An 18,358-nucleotide genomic window follows, 5' to 3' on the forward strand; every position below is an offset into this window, starting at 1 on the left:
TCATGACAAGCTAAAATTTCAGGCTTTGTTTTAAAAGTTGGCAGGGCAGGCTGTCTGGATAGGGAGTCCAAGATTATAATTAAAATAAGATCTTGACTGTTGTGCAGCCCATTAAGTGCATGATTTTTATTGAATGGGGTGGTATTTTGAAAAACATTTTATTTGGACCTTAACACAGAGACTAGAACAGAAAATTGTTAATCCATTAAAAGACTGAAATTTCCCATTAAAAAATGAAATTTCAAACAGAGATCCAGCAAGGGAATACAAATGATTGAATGATGGAATACTGAAAAGACTGGTTTACACATGTATTTATTTACCTATTCACTTCAATATTTATTGTCTACCTCGTTTTACCTATTATTCTTACCTACTTTATTCTTTCACTCAAGATATCTCAAATCAAGTTTTTTGTTCCGACCCCTCTTGAGGGGGGAGGAACTATATACTCAACTGAGTTTTTTTTTGTTCAGACAATTTTGACCGATCGATATATTCATCGTAGAGATTTGTGAGTGGTATCATTAAAAAGCCCGTCCATCGTAGAATAAGGAATTCGAAAGATTTTTTCGAATTTCGTTTTCTAGAGCGAGTTAACGTGGTTTAAATTAGAACGATTTGCGGTCTAATATTCACATTTTTATACACACTTTCCGGAATTTTTGCCAATTTCGTCAATTTTGCTAAAATATCGAAAAAATTGATAACAATAGTCCTGTTGATTTCATATTTAAAGACAAAAATAATTGTTGACTTCTTTGATTAAATTGTTTCGGCTAAAATTTTGGCTAAACATTTCAAATTTCATACTTTTTTTTATCAGAAATTGCCCCAAATAAGCTTCTTTGGTCCACTTTGATTAAATTTGCCGGAAGTACACAACCAAAAACATCTAGCACAATCTTTGTAAACTAAATAGGGGTCTAGTCCTACTTCCATTTTAATTGAGAGTATTCTTGAGACAAAATTTTGCCGTTTTTTTTTTGCAAATTTTACACTATAGTTCAAAAACGCAGCAGTTATTTTTGATCTTTTAACTAACAAATTATCTAGATCTATAAAAGTCGAAACAATTGAGTGCTCCTAATGGTCGAACACCATAGCAGGGCTAGTTTTGGTCCAATCTTAAAAATAATTCGGATTGTATTCAGTCGGTCTCTTATTGAAAAAAATTTTAATATTTTTAATGCAAATTAAAGAAAGAACAATTCAAATCGAAGCTCAGTGTTGATAGTTCCAATTGGCTGCATAAACAGTTCCAAATTATTGTATCTATTTTCGTTAATCGTAAAGTTTTGGTCGTTTTGCCTTTTAAAAATGTTTGATTTTTAAATAAACAATGGCTTATTGAACTTTGTCACTATTTTTCTCTTAATTTAGTGATTTGGTAGCTTAGTGTCAGCAAAGAAAGAATGCATCTTCTTCCTGTTCTTCCTAATGGATTAAAATTTAATCTTTCTTGCGCGTTAAGGTATTGTTTTCTGGCTTTGATTTGATACTACTAGATTTCACAAATTTTTTTATTATTAGGCATTGGCCCAATTGTCACGTTTTTTCTCGTTTTGTCACATTTTCACATTGTTGAAAGATCACATATTACATTATTGGCGTTCAAAATAAAGCACAATTGAACATAAAAAATCTTCAAAGGCATGGATTATGGTTTTAACGGCTTCGATACCCCTTTATTGAAGAAATTCAATAAAATTGTTTTGTCTTCAACTGTCGTTTTTACTTTGTCTTTTTAGTCGTATGAAATTTCCCGGATTTTGACAGGTCTCAATGATTTTTTTGTAGAATAAGTGAGCCTATATTCTAATTTGAGTAGATAGCTAATGGCTTTCATGATTTTGAAAACAATTATTTTTTAAAAAAACGAATTTTTAACTTCTGTTCATTAATGAATATTTGTTGCCTAGTCTCGTTTAATACAGATCACATTTGACATTATATTCTTCAAGGGAAGGTGCAAATGTACAAAATCAAAAGTTTTTGAAGATTTAATAATGAATTTACTGGCTTCGACACAGGATTTTCGCAAAAAAAGGATACCCATTTTTTATTTTTGTCTACGTTTGACGTTCTTTTCGTGGACATAAGAAAAAATCCAATTATCTACAGGTCTCAAGCGCTTCCTCTGGACAAACAAACGATCTTATTTATTTATTTCATTTTGTAGCTAATGGCTTCAATGACTTTGACAATAATTGTTTTCGAAAAAAACCTATTGCTTAATTTTGCCCTTTTTTTGTGTACTTATGACCTATTCTCATTAAAGAAAACTCGTATACCACTTTATTGGCTTTCGAGGAAGGCTAAATTGAACATTTTTCGAAGCGCAAAATATGCCTCTACCGCTTCAAGAGCGTTTTCTTGCAAATGATAATTGAATTTTTGTTTGTTTTCTCGTTTGTTGTTCTTTTTGTATCCTCATGAAAAGTAGAATAACGACAGGTCTTCATGCCCTCCTTTAGGAACCTTTATAATCGTAAACCCGTGGGTTGTTTTCAGTTGATTTCTAATGGTTCTCATTACCTTGAAAAGAATTGTTTGTAAAAAGTTTAAGCGAATTTTTTATCTTTACTGGTTTTGTCTTTGTCTAAAAGTTACCGAGCCTTATTATGGACTGATCCCATATCTTTTCTAGTGAAGTACATTTTATTTTGTACAGTTTCAGTTTATCAGACGCTGTTTTGACTTTGTTTCCAGGTTTTGTTTTTTAAAATGGACATAAAGTATTTGATGTAATTAAATTTTGTTGTTGTTGTTTGATTTTGCTGTACATCTTGACTCGTTTCCTTAATAATGACAGTTCTCATCAATCTTAAAAATTGAATGCAGACAGGTCTTAATGCCCTCGCATAGAGGCGTTTTTGATCATAAACATGATGGATGTTTCCAATTGCTATCTAATGGTTTTCAAACTAATTGTTTTTTTAAAATTTAAGCCAATTTTTTAACTGCTGTTTTGTCGTTCTTTTTTGTCTAATTGTTACCGAGATTTATTATGTAGTGGTCCCAAATCTTTTCTAGTGAAATACAAGTTGTTTTGCTTAGTTTCAGTTTTATCTGACGCTATTATGACCATGCTGATAACTTTTTTAATGGACAAAGTATTTGATGTAATTAATGTTTGTTGTTATTGTTGATTGATTTTGTTGTTTCTGTTGACTTGCTTTCTTAATAATTGCTGATCTCGTCAATCTAAAGCGGCATATTTACTCCACTGAGTTATCTGCGTTGAAGGCGATCTTTTTGTTCATACACTTTTGTATTTGAAAAATACTTGAAATTTTTTTTTTTTTTTTTTTTTTTGGGGGGGGGGGGGGGGGTTCTATCTGTTCCGCATTTGGTAGACATTTATGCCAAAAATGCGGATGAGCGGAGTCGCAACTTTATGTGCAAACGCACATTCCCGAGCCTCCTTGTTTTACTCCGTATTCAAGTGCATCATTTTGATTAATATTTTTCTCACAATCTAATTTTTGACAAAGGTTTTCAATTGCAATTAAAATGTCAGCTGTCATAAAACAGCAGAATGAGCATTCTGGACTCTTTGACTTCGTATTACAATCTAACTTCCGTGGCAGATAAATCGTAAAACTAATTTAAATTGAATCCATAATTCTCATTTTGTTGTATACAACTGAGAGGAACTGAATACTAGGACTCAATATTATTATATTTTGAGATAAGCAAATTCATCAAAATCACTTTCTCATATGAATTGGAGCGAAAAACTCAAATTGAGATATCTTGGACCGGTTTGGAAACGCAAAAAGCCAATATAGGTAAGAAAAGGTTGCCAGTAAGATCTATAGGTAACTGGTGATCATAGAAAACAAGTCCATTAATTCCCAACAGTTATCTCTGATCTTCTGCTCTGAATTTGGGACATCTGGCATTCATTGGATTAACAAATTTCTGCTATCATCTCGGAATTAAGGTTCAAATAAAAATTTTCCAAATAAATTCAGAACAGGTGAATGGTTAATATGTTTATGCTCCTTACTTTTGAACCCACTCAGATTAGAAAATTACATACCCAAATTGAGAAAAGCGAAAATTGATATCACATCAAAGAAAAATTGATCATTTACCGCAGGATTTGTATGATCAGTCAGGTCACTGCAAATACTAGATTTGAAAAAACAAAATTAATAAAAAGACTCAGTATAATTGCTCATCATGTCTTTATATGCACACCTAAAGTTTTCAAGAGATCGCTTGACCGACACTTCAAAAATGCGGTCAATATTTGATCACGTGAGCGCATCTGAATGGAACCAATACGAACTCTGTTAGCCTATTGTAATTATGTTTTTTGGCAACCCCGAGCAGCAAATCAGTTGGTGTCAAACAAGAAGCACTTCTGAACCAAAATTCTGATTCTCTATGAAATTGTTTTTTTTACCAAAATTATCTTGTAGTCCTTAGTAGTAAAAAGGAACATTTTCAAACAGAATCACAATTTTGCTTCAGAAGTGCTTCTTGTTTAACAACAACTGATTTGCTCGACATCAATTAAAAAACATCCGTTTGACAACAATTGATGTATTGGAAAACATTGTTGTAAGAAAATAATTTTGCACTAATGGCGGAGGACAATTTTTTTACTGCTCTCGCAAAGGTCTGACTGGTTGAGCAAAATGCCTTGATTGAAACAATTAAGACTCCATTTTTCTAGCCAAATTTAAACTCCACAAAAATTTGCGTTTTACTACGTAAAGAAATAAAAGCACATAAAAAATGACACATGAACATCTTTAACCTTTTAAAAAAACGGTTTCTCGCATGGAGTTTTCTTGCTACGCCTTATAAATTTCCATGAAAGACTCCAAAAATTTTTCAATCCGCCAGAGAACATTTTGACACTTTGAATAGTCATTAGATTACCCTATACCAAAACTGAATTTGATAGCTCAAACGGAAAAAAATGCCTCCTAGCATTCGCTCAGTACGGCGCTTTTCAACATTAAATTGATATTAACTTCAGATTACTCATTATTTACTGAAAACAAGTTTATTATTATTATATATCTATTCATTCTGTTCTTTTAACAATCTAGGTAAATTTTGCAATCTATCAATGTTACTATCATGACCAAATCATAAAAAGTACTGAACCTAACTTACTTTTCAGAGATCAAATTATTAGAAATTGAACAATGTGTAATATATCTATCATATCATACTCTAAACCACATCTATTATATTTCTCTAATCGTTTTCAGATAATCGCTTTGCATAGTGAAAATTTTGGAGTCAAGCCTTGATTACTGTTGGCGAAACAAAAAATAAAAAATTTTCAAGAGTTTTAAAGATATGGTGGTGTAAAAAATATTTGTAGCTTTCGCAAATAAAAGATTAGCTGCCTTATTCAAAAAATACTACCTACAGAAAATTAACGAAGCGGCATCAACAATAAGAACGAATTAATTTGAAAATTAATTATTTGTAACATCGTCATACCAGATTAACTTTGCTTCTCAACTCGTGTTACGTAGTAAATGGACGAATTTTAGCCAATCAGAATCGAGTATTTCTCAATAACAAATAGGCATATAAATCGTTCCAAATAAGATTTAAACACGTTCTAATATACGTAGAACGTTCCGAAAAAGTTCATTAAACCTAATTTTAAGTAAATATAACCACTATATTTATCGATTAAACTGGTTTTCGGCTTAATATTTTTAGGTTTTCTAGACAATTGCTGAATCAATACGAACTGATTTTACGTCAATAATATCAGACAAAAAACCAGTAAAAGAGCATCGAAAAAACCTTGCCGTCTAAGTTTCACTTGTTGTCTTGATCTTAATCGTACTAATGCTTATACGTTTTTGGATTTTACGTTTTACTGCAAATACGTTGCTTATATGTTGTTGCTATACGATGCTTGCTATCATTGAGCTTGAACTCCCGAACTACAGTTTTCACTGAGTTAATATTGGTGCCGCGACCCGGGACGGTTTACGAACAGCTTTTTTCGACCAACGAAGCGACGACAATGCTGGTCGACACATAATTTGCATTCTAACATCAGTTATACGAAACGCTTGCATTACGAATCGGCTGACCAAAAAGCAGATTTAGATATCTTTGGAAGAGTCGATATCATATGGCAAAAATTATTGCGCAAAAAATATCGGATTACCACGACTTTACCATATGCCACCGTGGTGTCCGAAATAAATTTACCGATAGATATCAAAGAATACCTGCTGAGCAAAATTATCAATGAAGTAGACTCTGAATTGTACGCACAGTCAACATCCGAGGTTGAAAACCGTCGAATGGTCAAGAACAGTCAGTTTATTAAACATGATGATTTGGTCATTTTGGTCAAGTTCATTCTGATTTGGTTATAACGAACGACTCAAGTGAAACTTTCATTTAGTCAAACAGCGAAAATTTTGAAGAAGTACCCTGTCGGAATTGATCAAATCGCTGACAGCTTTAAAGTCGCTCAAAGAAACGTCAAAAATTTTAGAATTGGACTCTCAAAAAATTGTTAATTATTGGGTCTCCAGATGTTTATGTGATCTGCCTGCTCAACCAAGACAAATAACAATTCCAAGAGTGACTGTCGAGAACTGTAAGATGACTTTTTCAAAACATTTTAATATTTGGCTGCGGTTTATTTAATTTTCATAGCTTAGACGGCAAGAAACGCAACCCGTGAGCGATGGTAGTAAAGCTAATCTATTCTTTGTAGAAAACATTGGTAAGGGGGCCCACAATGAAAAAAAAAATGGAGACGAAAACATCAATTCTGAAAATTTTGGGCCGAGTTACTAAAAGTTCGAAAAAACTGATACAGTCGGTTCGTATATCAAAAAATAACCTCTGATATACAGAAAAGTGAGAGAAAATAATGCTAAATTGTTCAATTTTGAAAATTTTTGGTCAATAGAAAATTATTACCGAATGTTTATAAACCGTATTTTCGAGCATAAAACTGTCCGGTTTAGTGGATTACCGTTCCGTATTCAAGAAATTGCAAAAAATTGACCAAAAATAGATAAAAATTGGACAAAAGCAAAATTTTTGGCCAATTTGTCAAAAATCATTTGTCTCAACAAGAAGGTTCGTTAATTGAGTGAAACTCAATACACAAGAAAAAGTTGAAAATTTTCACAATCTCCGGCCTACAAAAAATTATCGAGTTCCCATAATTTTTCTCATCTCTCGTTTATGTACCATTTTTCGTCCGCGTCCTTTTCGTCCTTTAACCTTTCAATTCTCCGTGTTCCGTTTTTCTTTTCAATAACGTCGCTCTCCCAAAACGTTGCTTTCCGTTTTCTTCCGCTACTTCCCCGGATTTCGATGTAGTATGTCATATGTGATGAAGTAAGTCGTTGTTTATGCTGTAGTAAAATGAGTATGATAGTATGCTGGTTTGTTGTTTAGGTCTTATAGCTTTCTAGGGTGTGACTTAAATTTATTCTCGAGTTACGGCTGGATTGCCCTTTGACTTTTCAACTTTTACTAATTTACTAGCCCTCCTTCGTAGTATATTGATTTTGCTGCTGTAGGTTTGTGTGTACCTGTATGATTGCTAGTTGGTTTGGTCTCGTTGCCTTCTAGTGTGTGACTTGAGTTTATTCTCGAGTTACGGCTGGATTGTTTCTTGACTTTTCCAACTGTCTGAGTCTACAAATACACTATTGTAGTTTATTCAATTTTGCTGTAGTTTGTTTAATACCGTTAGTATGCTGATTGTTTGTTCTGGTTTGAGTTTTGCTAGGATGTGACTTAAGTTTATTCTGGAGTTACGGCTAGTAAATTTCTCGACCTTTACATCTTTTTAGTGTACTACTGCATTGCCGTAAATTAATTTGTTGTTATATTAAGCCCCATAATGAACTATGCTAGATTGTCTTGCAGTAACTTCTCTCCTTCTTCCTAGGGTGTGACTAAGGTTTGTTCTGGAGTTACGGCTAGGTTGTTTGATTGAGTTTCTGCTGTGGTCTGCTAACATAGTTCTTTCCGACCTCATTTCCCGCCCGCTCTTTCCCCACCGTCCCGTTTCGTTGCGTTGCGCGTTTTTCGCTCGACTTCCCGTCTGTCCCGTTTCCGTTCCGTCGGGCACTGCTCGCTCGACTTCTCGCTTGTCCCGTTTCCGTTTCGTCGCGCGTTGCACGCTCGAATTCCCGTGTGTTTTTTGTCTCCCTCCGCGTTGAGCGCATAGCGTTCAGCGCTCCACTTCTGTTTTTATCGGGCACTGTCTGCTCGACTTTTTCTGCTTTGGGCGGTTTGATTTACAGACCGTCTACAGTGTGCTGTGTTTGGTGTCTTTTGCGTTGGGTTTATTTTGCCGTGATTTGGTTTGTTTGGAGTGTGCATATAATAGATAATCGTTTCCAGTGGTAGTTTTGCTGGTCTTTGGAAATAACAACATCGTGATGTCTTATAGTCTTGATCAAAAAGTCAAAAAGTTGTACGCTGCCAGGTCAAAGCGTGAAGCTGAACTGCATGCTATACATGAAGATATCCTTCATTGTATAAAAAGTAAAAGTAGGCGAGTGAAAGTTGAACGCCTAGTAACAAAGTGCAACGAAGCATTTATGACTGTTGTAGACAAAAATGAGGACCTGATAGCATTTGCTGGAAAAACGGAGGATCCAAGTGCACTTGTTCCTTCATTAGAGTCTTACTTGGAAGCAATGACAACTAAGAACGACAAGATACTCACTTCAGCACGAAACTACATCAACTCTGCTGATGATAAAAGGAGTGAGTTCCAGGAACCAAGGGCTTCCATTCGTTCTAGACTTCCCTTACTTATGGCCGCGTCAAAAACATCTAGTCAGCGTAAACATGATTACGTAATCGCGAAGCGCGAAGAAATTGAAAAACAGAATGAGGCAGCTATTCGCCTTGCTAAACAAAAAAGCAAATGAAAATAGATGAACCGGAGGAAAACAACAGGAAACGGTTGGCAGAGGCAACTCTGCAAGAATTTGAATTGCTGGACGCCGTTTCTAAAGGTACCCAATCTGAAACAACTGCAAGTGCTAGGAGATCAATGAGAAGTGAAAAGGCTGTCCAAGACTGGATCAACACCTCACTTGCTTTAAGCTTTAACAATGAGGAGAAAACTAGTGAACCAGATGTTATGATTGACTCTCCAGAGTGTCCTAGCCACAACAACGGCAAACTGTGGAAGATCAGAACACTGACATTTCAAGGCATTCTATTCAAAAATTGTCGAGGCAATTACATTTTAAGCAACACTGGGATGACGAGCTCCCACAGGACATGGTTCAAAGATTCTTGGTTTGGAGTGCGGACTTACCAAAGCTTGAAACATCAAAATTCCTCCAAGTTACTTTAGTGGACCCTTTGATAACGTAGAATTGCATATGTTCGGTGACAGTTCCCAGGATATTTTTAGTGCCGTAGCATTTCTTCGAGCCCGAGTAACAACTCCTACGGGCAAGATAAAAACAGAGCTTGCGTTTGTTTTGGGGAAAGCGCGCGTGTCGCCAATGAAAGTAATGACTGTCCCAAAACTCGAATTACAAGCAGCTCTACTTGCAGCTCGACTGAAAAAGGAAATTACACAAGAACTTACTGTAACTGTTAACCAAGTATTCATGTGGAGACAGCACAACCGTTCTCCAATGGATTAACTCGAATGAAAAGCAACCAATCTTTGTTGCAAACCGTGTTTGCGAAATTTTGGAGTATACCAGCGTTGACCAATGCAACCACGTTGCAACTAAGGATAATCCAGCTGACGCTGGCATGCGTGGAATGTCCGCTGAGATTTTGCAACTAAGCAGTTGGGTCAAAGGTCCACATTTCCTAAATAATTCACGTTTCCCGTTTGTACCGAACAAAGACGTCAATAAAAACATCAAACTTGGCGTCAACCAAGCAGTCACTATAGAAGACACTGTATCTCTGACTACATCTGTCAAAAAACAGATAACTCCCGTTCCTTCAAAATTCCCGTTTGGTAAGTTTAGTTCCTACCAAAAGTACTTGCGCATTGCCGCATACGTTCTCCGGCTTTTTGCCGAAATATGCCGGCTACCGTAACCTCGATGGTAGCATTACTAACCCCACTGAGCTTGACGAAGCCGAGCGTCATCTGCAGTACTTGGTGCAAGGAGAGTCTTTTGAAACCGAAAGAAAAGATCTTCTTGACAATAAATCTGTTAAACGGAGTAGCCGAATTGCTCCACAATCACCGTTTATTAGTCCGAATGAAGCAAATCCATTCCTCGGGCCGCATCAAGCGGTTAACTGAAGTTGGGTTCAACGTAAAGTACCCAATCAACTTAGATGCACGTCATCCGTTTGTAAAACTGTTCCTTGAACACACCCACGTGAAGCATTATCATCAAGGCGTGGAATACCTAAGATCAAATGTGCAGGAACACTATACAGTGCTGAAACTTAGATCATTTTGCGTTCCATCAAAGCACACTGCCTGAGCTGCCGAAAATTCCAAGCTGTAACTATGCAACCAATCATGTCTCACTTACCTAAGGAGAGACTTGCGTACCAGTCTCCTCCATTCATGAACACTGGCGTTGACTACTTTGGGCCATTCCATGTTACTGTCCGCCGTACTACAGAGAAAAGGTGGGGCTTCCTCTTCACCTGTCTCACTACTCGCGCTGGCGATGTCGAGATAGTTACATCCATGGACACCAGTTCTTGTGTTATGGGAGTTGAGCGGTTTGTGTCTCGTAGGGGTACACCTGCCATGATTTGGTCGGACAATGGCACTAACTTTATTTTAGCGGAGAAAGAACTCCGAGAAAGCATTGAAAAGTGGAACGTTGTCAACATTGCAGCTGAGCTCGCTCACAAAGGTATAAAGTGGAGGTTCAATCCACCCAGCGCACAACATCAAGGTGGTATCTGGAAGAGGTTGGTACGCAGCTTCAAGCGCGTGTTGTATACTATTCTTGGCACGCGTCGCCTCACGGATGAGGTACTGCATACTACCTTTTGTCTCTTGGAGAATGCTATCAATTCGCGTCCTTTAACACCCGTAAGCGCTGATCCGTGCGATTTGAACGCCATAACGCCAAACCACTTTCTTTTAGGAGAATACTCTACCGGTATTCCGTCTATTGTCGGCAATAATGAATTTTGACCATCGTAAACGTTACGCCAGTGCTCAGTCGTACGCTAATGCGATCTGGTCCCGTTGGATCAGTGAGTATGTACCGACGCTGAACCGACGCTCTAAGTGGCAGACGCCTGCCGAGCAACACCTTAAGACCGGTGACTTGGTTTGAATAGTTGAGGAAACCAAACCTAGGGGTTACTACCCAACCGCTCGGATTGTGGAACTCCGTTACGGCTCCGATAGCGTCGCGCGCTCCGCCGTTTTACGTACGTCGACCGGTTCACTCGTCCGCCCGCTTGTAAAACTTGTACAGTTTTCGCAACATCTTCCGGGCTGGAGGATGTTACGTAGTAAATGGACGAATTTTCAGCCAATCAGAATCGAGTATTTCTCAATAACAAATAGGCATATAAATCGTTCCAAAAAAGATTTAAATACGTTCTAATATACGTAGAAAGTTCCGAAAAAGTTCATTAAACCTAATTTTAAGTAAATATAACCACTATATGTATCGATTAAACTGGTTTTCGGCTTAATATTTTTAGGTTTTCTAGACAATTGCTGAAGTAATACGAACTGATTTTACGTCAATAATATCAGACAAAAAACCAGTAAAAGAGCATCGAAAAAACCTTGCCGTCTAAGTTTCACTTGTTGTCTTGATCTTAATCGTACTAATGCTTATACGTTTTTGGATTTTACGTTTTACTGCAAATACGTTGCTTATATGTTGTTGCTATACGATGCTTGCTATCATTGAGCTTGAACTCCCGAACTACAGTTTTCACTGAGTTAATAACTCGGTCTTTTCAAAATTTAGATATTTTTTATATTTCTGTGCTCCCAAAAAACCCAATAGAAAGAAAAGGCAGAACACCAAAAACATTTAACAGGGATTGCGGATGACGAAATTGATACTATTAGAAAAATAGCACCCCTTCAAGGCATATCGCCCTTTATTGCCCATCTGAGCCCCAAAACAGAAAAAAAACCTTTACATCAAAAGAAGAGTCTGAAAAACCAGAGTGTGAAGTAATTCTTTGATGTAGGAAACGAGATAGCGCTTCTGTGTGAACAAGCAATGGATCTGTTGGTGAGCAGTCGCAACCTGCGCTTCGCCACCAAGAGTGTCAAAATGAAGCACTGTTCCTTCACATTTGCACACGGGGACAAACTGGCACAGATCAGGACTACTCTCCAGAAGTTTGGGGCCATCAAAGTCCACACCAGGTACATTATCAATCATCATCATCATTATCTTAAATAAAAAACTAGAATCTAATATTGGTACAGAATAAATACTGTTACAGAAATTTGACGGGCTTCAGTCAATCATCATTATCTTTAATAGAAAGCAAGAATCTAATATTGTAACAGAATGAAGGATATTTGATACGTTTCATTTGTTTGCAGTGCTTAAAAGCGTGCTACTTAGAAATTAAATCACCAACATGAGCCATTATTTTCTCTAAAGATTAAGTACTAAGGAAACTGTTATATATCTTTGGGATTACATGAATCCACAAAATCCTCCAGATCTCTTCCGTTCCCCCCGTGATTGTTTTTTTATGTCTCCCCATTACAATTATGTGTTGTTATATAGAACGTTGCAATGTAAAAAAGAGCACGTGCACCAGGGGGCGTAAAAGTTAAATGTCCACTAAACTGGGGGTGGGTGGGGCCGAATTGATCCAATCCTCCCTTACCTCCGATTCTAGAATTTTTTCCGAACCCCCCCCCCCCCCCCCATATTAATCACAACCACGGCAATTATTTAAGATCCGATTCTAGAGAAGCGTGCAGTGGAATTTACTCTGCTGACCGGTACATTTTAGATGAGACTATAGCAAAAAAGCCAGATAAAATCAAAACTTTTTTGCGTTCAGTGGTTAAATTGACAATGGTCAGAAATCAATTTTACAGAAGAACAGAAGAAGTGCAATAGTTAAATAGAGCAAAAACAAATAACGGTAAGAAATTTGATATAGGCTTTAACTGTTGTACATCAATTTTGTATAATTTAAAGGTCACCAAAAGACAATGAACGAAGTGATCCGATATCTCGATTGTGGCTGCAAAAAAGGTAACTAAAAATGGAAGAAAACCGCGCACTAACTAACTCAGAACCATAAAAATGGCTGTATGAAACTGGAAACCCACCAAAAACAACAATTGTAAGATTTAGCAATTTTCTAAAACTGATTCGTATGAAACTTCCATATGTAGAATCTGAAAACCTACAATGTGAAGTAAATGAATCGCCTGTCGTAAGAACCTGTGGAAAATTAGTGCTCTGGAAGGATAAAAGAAAGTTGGGACCTATGCTGTCCTCCTCCCCCAAAGCTTAGAGGTCATAACTTTTACGCACCCCAGGCGGGCTATATTTTTCTAAAACCTGTTATATAAAAACATATAATTTGTAACTGGGGGCATAAAAAACATCGGGAAAGCTGAAGAGAATAGATCCAAAAGTCAAAATCAAAACCATCTATAAGAAAACCAACTTTTTTCTATGTTGCTCTCGTCAAATCTAAATTTTCAATCAAAATTTTAGTTCATTAAAACAAAAACGCCTTGTGCAAAAATTTCTTTCATTTGACGAATTAGAAACCTAAAATAAATGCAACATCTCAGTACAACTGTACCCTTTTATGTCTATCGTAAATTCAAACAGAATAACTCAATTCAGGTTTTCAAACTCTAAGCACTCAGAAAAATTTCGACTGAAGAAACTAAGGCTGCGCTAAAAAATCAACCTCCCATTATCAGATTGCCTTTAGAAAATTTAACCTTTTCTCTAAAACCATTCAGTATTCGAATTAATCCCATGTCAATATGTAACTTAGAGTGGAATGAAATGAAAGTTATAAAGCAGTTTATTTGTTCCGAAAACAATATTTAATTTTAATTTACAAACAGATATACGGTCTTGGGAACATCAGAAAATGTCAAGTTTTGCCGAATCACCCCAATATTAAACAGAGCCTAACAACAAAATAAGGACCAAGACAAAAACGAAAGGAAAATGGAGTACAAAATCTCTGATACTTAAAGACGTTGAGAACTTGAATAAATTGCCCTCACTAGTTAGAGCTTTGAACTATACGCAAAACATCAAACACGCTTTCAATGGTTTCCTTTTCGACCAATTTGAAAAATAACAATATATTGGAGTTTATGAAGCTTATTTTTATATCTACAAGCATATAAAAACATCCCCGCTTGGTATGGTGACCATTATATATAATTTATAATAAATAGCGCATGGTGATTCGCAATTTGATATTATGAGTATTTAACCTAACAGTTAAGCTTTTAATTTACAAGGATTCGTCTAAAAAAGAAAAAGGCTACTATAAGAGGCATTGAGTACAATTCTAATATCCCTCTTTGCTATTAAAATATCACTTATTTACGACAAATGGGAACTCGGGTTAGAAAATCACATGTAGAAAGCATAACTTCATACAAATTAAGGAAATTCAATACAACTTCTTACAGAAAAGCTCGTAGAAAACACGTCACCTAATATCAGCAACAAGCTGACTTTTCAACCTCCTTTTTAAAACAGCAACAGATTTGTTAACAAAAACCCAAGGTTGAGTATTGAATGAAAGCTCGAATATCTAAACGCAATTTTTGTTAACGTTTCGGCACATGTGGAAATTAAGCGATCAATTACAGACTTAAAGCCGGTACTTCAAAACGCACTATAGGATACTATAAAGTACTAAACTGTTCCTAACTTTTCTCTGAAAATATTTCGACAAAGCTAAGACAACTTTAGATTAGAGCAATGAGTACGTTGCTTTATCCTTTTGCATTCTATTTATCTTTTGATTCTTCCAAAGTTTTGGGTACAGCAACACTGGTGAGGAAAAACGGATGTAAATATATGAAAAATAGTACATTTCATATTTTCTAAGCTCATTGTTCCGACCCCTCTTGAGGGTGAGGAACTACATACTCAAATGGGTTTTTTGTTCTGTCAATTTTGACCGATCGATATATTCATCGTACAGAGTTTTGAGTGGTATCACTAAAAGGCCCCTCCAGCGTAGAATACGGAATTAAAAAGATTTTTTTGAATTTCGTATTTAACAGGGAGTTATCGAGGTTTGAAGTTTTGTGAATAATAGACCGATTTCCGATGTTTTTATTCACACTTTCTGGAATTTCGCCTAAAATTTTGTCAATTTTGCTGAAAAAATTGTAAAAATTGTTAACATGGCTGAAATTTTGACTAAATTTTTCAAAATTCAGCCTTTTTCATCAAAAATTGCCCAAAATAAGCTTCTTGGGTCCACTTTGATTAAAATTGCCGAAAGAACACACCCCAAAAGCAACAGACACAATCTTTGTAAACTACAAAGGCAGCTAGTTTTATTTCATTTCCATTGAGGGTAGTCTGGACTCAAAATTATGCCGTTTTCTGCTAACTTTACTCTATAAAATACGCAGCATTTATTTTTGATCTTTTAATTAACAAATTATCTAGATATAAAGCATTTAAAAAAATGAGTGTTCTAAATGGAGGAACAGCAATAGCGGGGTGTTTTTGGTGCAATCTTGGACTGTTACAATCGATAAAAATTCGGATTGTAATCAGCCTGTCTTTTTTGAAAAAAATCGAGCTTTTTTATGTTAATTAAAGAACAGAACAATTCAAATCAAAGCTCACTGTTGATAGGTCCAAATGGCTTTCTAAACAGTTTCAAATTATTGTCTCTATTATCTTTACTCGAAAGATTATGGTCGTCTTTACTTTTAAAAAAGTTTGCTTTTTAAATAAACAATGGCTTATTGAACTTTGCCACTATTTTTCTCTTAACTTGATCAACTTGTAGCTTAGTGTCAGCAAAGCAAGAAAGCTTACTCATCCTCGTCTTTCAGTTGATTTGATGTTGAATCTTTTTTGCAGTTTTACGCGTTAAGTTATGGTTTTCTGGCTTCGATACTACTAGATATCACAATTTTTTTCTATTTTTAGGTATTGGTTAAATTTTCACATTTCTTCACATAATCAGATTACTGACAGTCCACAGATTGCATTTTTGCCGTCCAAAAAAGGCACAATTGAACATATAAAAGTCTTGAAAGGCACATCAAATGGTCTTAACGGCTTCGACACCCTCTCTCGAAGAATTTGATTTAAATTTTTACAATTGTTTTCAATTGTCGTTTTTACTTTGTCTATTTAGTCGTATGAAACTACCTGGATAATGAAAGGGTCTCATTGGCATTTCATGAAGGAGAATTGGGCTTTTTTCTGATTTGAATAGATAGCTGATGGCCTTCAAGACTTTAAAAACAATTGTTTTCAAAAATAAAACAACTCTTTTTAACGTTGTTTAACTTCTCATTTTTGTTCTTTTTTGTCCATTTGCTATCTAGTCTCGTTGATTACAGATCACAAATGACATTATTTATGTTGAGGGAAGGTGCAGGTGTACAAAATCTGAGGTTTTTTTTAAAGAATTCGTTATGAATTTACTGGTTTGGACACGGGTTTTTCGCTCAAAAAGTAAACTAATTTCGATTTTTGTCTATTTTTAACGTTCTTTTTGTAGACGTAAGACATATTCTGACTAATTACAGGTCTCAAGCGCTTCCTTTGGGAGAATAGGCAAACCTATCTAATTGTTTCATTTTGTAGCTAATGGCTTTCATGACTTTGAAAATAATTGTTTTCGAAAAAAAAAACGTGCTAATTAATTTTGCCCCTTATCTCTTTTTACTTGTTAAATATTCACCTTAAGGAGAAGGCCAATACCACAATTTTGTCGTTTGAGGAAGGCTAAATTGAACATATTTTGGGGGTCCAAATATGGCTTTACGGCTTCGACAGCGTTTTCTCGCAAGTTTTCATTGAATTTTTTGTTGTCTCTTTTCGTTGTTGTTTTTGTAACCGCATAATAAATTAATTATTGACAGGTTTTATAACCCTCCTATAAAGACATATGTGATCATAAACTTATTGGATCTTTTCGATTGCCATCTAATGGCTTTCATTACTTCAAAATTAATTGTTTTTTAAAATATAAGCAAATGTTTTTTTTATTTTTGCTGTTTTTTTTTGTTCTTTATAGTCTAATTGTTACCGAGCCTTTTTATTGAGTGGTCCCATATCTTTACTATTAAAATACACGTTATTTTGTTTAGTTTAACTTTTATCCGACGCTATTTTGATCTTATTAGTAAGTTTTTTTTAAATGGACAAAGTTTTGGATGTAATTAATGTTAGTTGTTATTGTTGTTTGATCTTGTTGTTCATCTTGACTTGCTTTCTTAATAATGATCTCAATAATCTAATGCAGTATTTTTTTACTATACTGAAATATTTGCGTTGGAGGCGATCTTTGTTCATACACATTTTTTAAAAAAATACTTGAATTTTTGGGGTTTTCTATCTGTTCCTCTTTTGGTAGACATTTATGCAAAAATGTGGATGAGCGGGGTCGGAACTTTATGTGCAAACGCACATTACCGAGCCTCCTTGTTTGGTTCAGAAGACAGATATTAGCAAGACTAGATAACTTTATAACAGCAATCGCATTATATGGGCCCGCTTTTAAGTGCCATAATTATTGTTTGCCTAATTTGTACAATAACCAAGTTGATTGTCCACCTAACTTCTAAAAAAATCTCTTCGCCCTATAAAAATATTTGTCCTATACCTTACCCTCACATAAGCCACCAAAGTCTGGCAAATAGCTTGCAGAGAAGCTTTTATGATATGGGCAAATGAGAAATGATTATATTTGAAGCTTTCAAAAGATAGAATAGCATTTAAAATGATAAACTTTTTTAAAGGTAAAACTACGATGAAGCAATTATTGGCAGACTGAAGCTTTTGTAAATAAAGCCGTCAATTAACGACCGCAATTAAGTTGTTTCTTTTATTCTCAATCAGCGCAATTAAAATCCAGTCCCACAAGCGATCAAGTGAGAAAAAATCTGACATAAAATTGGAAGGCTAGAAAAATGTCCGAAAATAAAGAACTGCACACTCAAACAGAACTGCAAAACAAAACAGAAAACTGAAGAAAAACCCCAAATAGTATTCTCCAAAAAATCAACTCTAAAAGCACCAATACTCAGTTTTGGGAAAAATATAAGGTAATTATGTAAAACCTGTAATTCAATGTTTTCTTTCCGGGCCAAAATTCCTGAGACACGCTGATGAAATTATTTTCGTAGTTAAATTTTAGCCAACACGTGTTAAAAACATTCTTAACTTCTTAATACACATAAGAA

General features: G+C 35.4%; 2 protein-coding genes across 3 annotated transcripts in view; both read left to right on the plus strand.

The window, feature by feature from the left end:
• LOC142344913 (26S proteasome non-ATPase regulatory subunit 1-like) overlaps window positions 1-18,358 on the plus strand; it is a 628,982-nt gene that overhangs the window by 185,360 nt on the left and 425,264 nt on the right. The gene's annotated exons all lie outside the window — the stretch shown is intronic.
• Window positions 1-18,358, plus strand: part of LOC142344907 (uncharacterized) — an 84,372-nt gene that overhangs the window by 15,489 nt on the left and 50,525 nt on the right. For both annotated transcript variants that reach the window (XM_075396963.1, XM_075396964.1), the window contains exon 6: window positions 12,151-12,331. In XM_075396963.1, coding sequence (XP_075253078.1) covers window positions 12,151-12,331 — 181 coding nt within the window. The remainder of the gene's footprint in view (window positions 1-12,150; window positions 12,332-18,358) is intronic.

This window comes from Convolutriloba macropyga, chromosome 8 (assembly GCF_964194025.1).
Source record: "Convolutriloba macropyga chromosome 8, txConMacr16.3, whole genome shotgun sequence".
Lineage (NCBI taxonomy): Eukaryota > Metazoa > Xenacoelomorpha > Acoela > Convolutidae > Convolutriloba > Convolutriloba macropyga.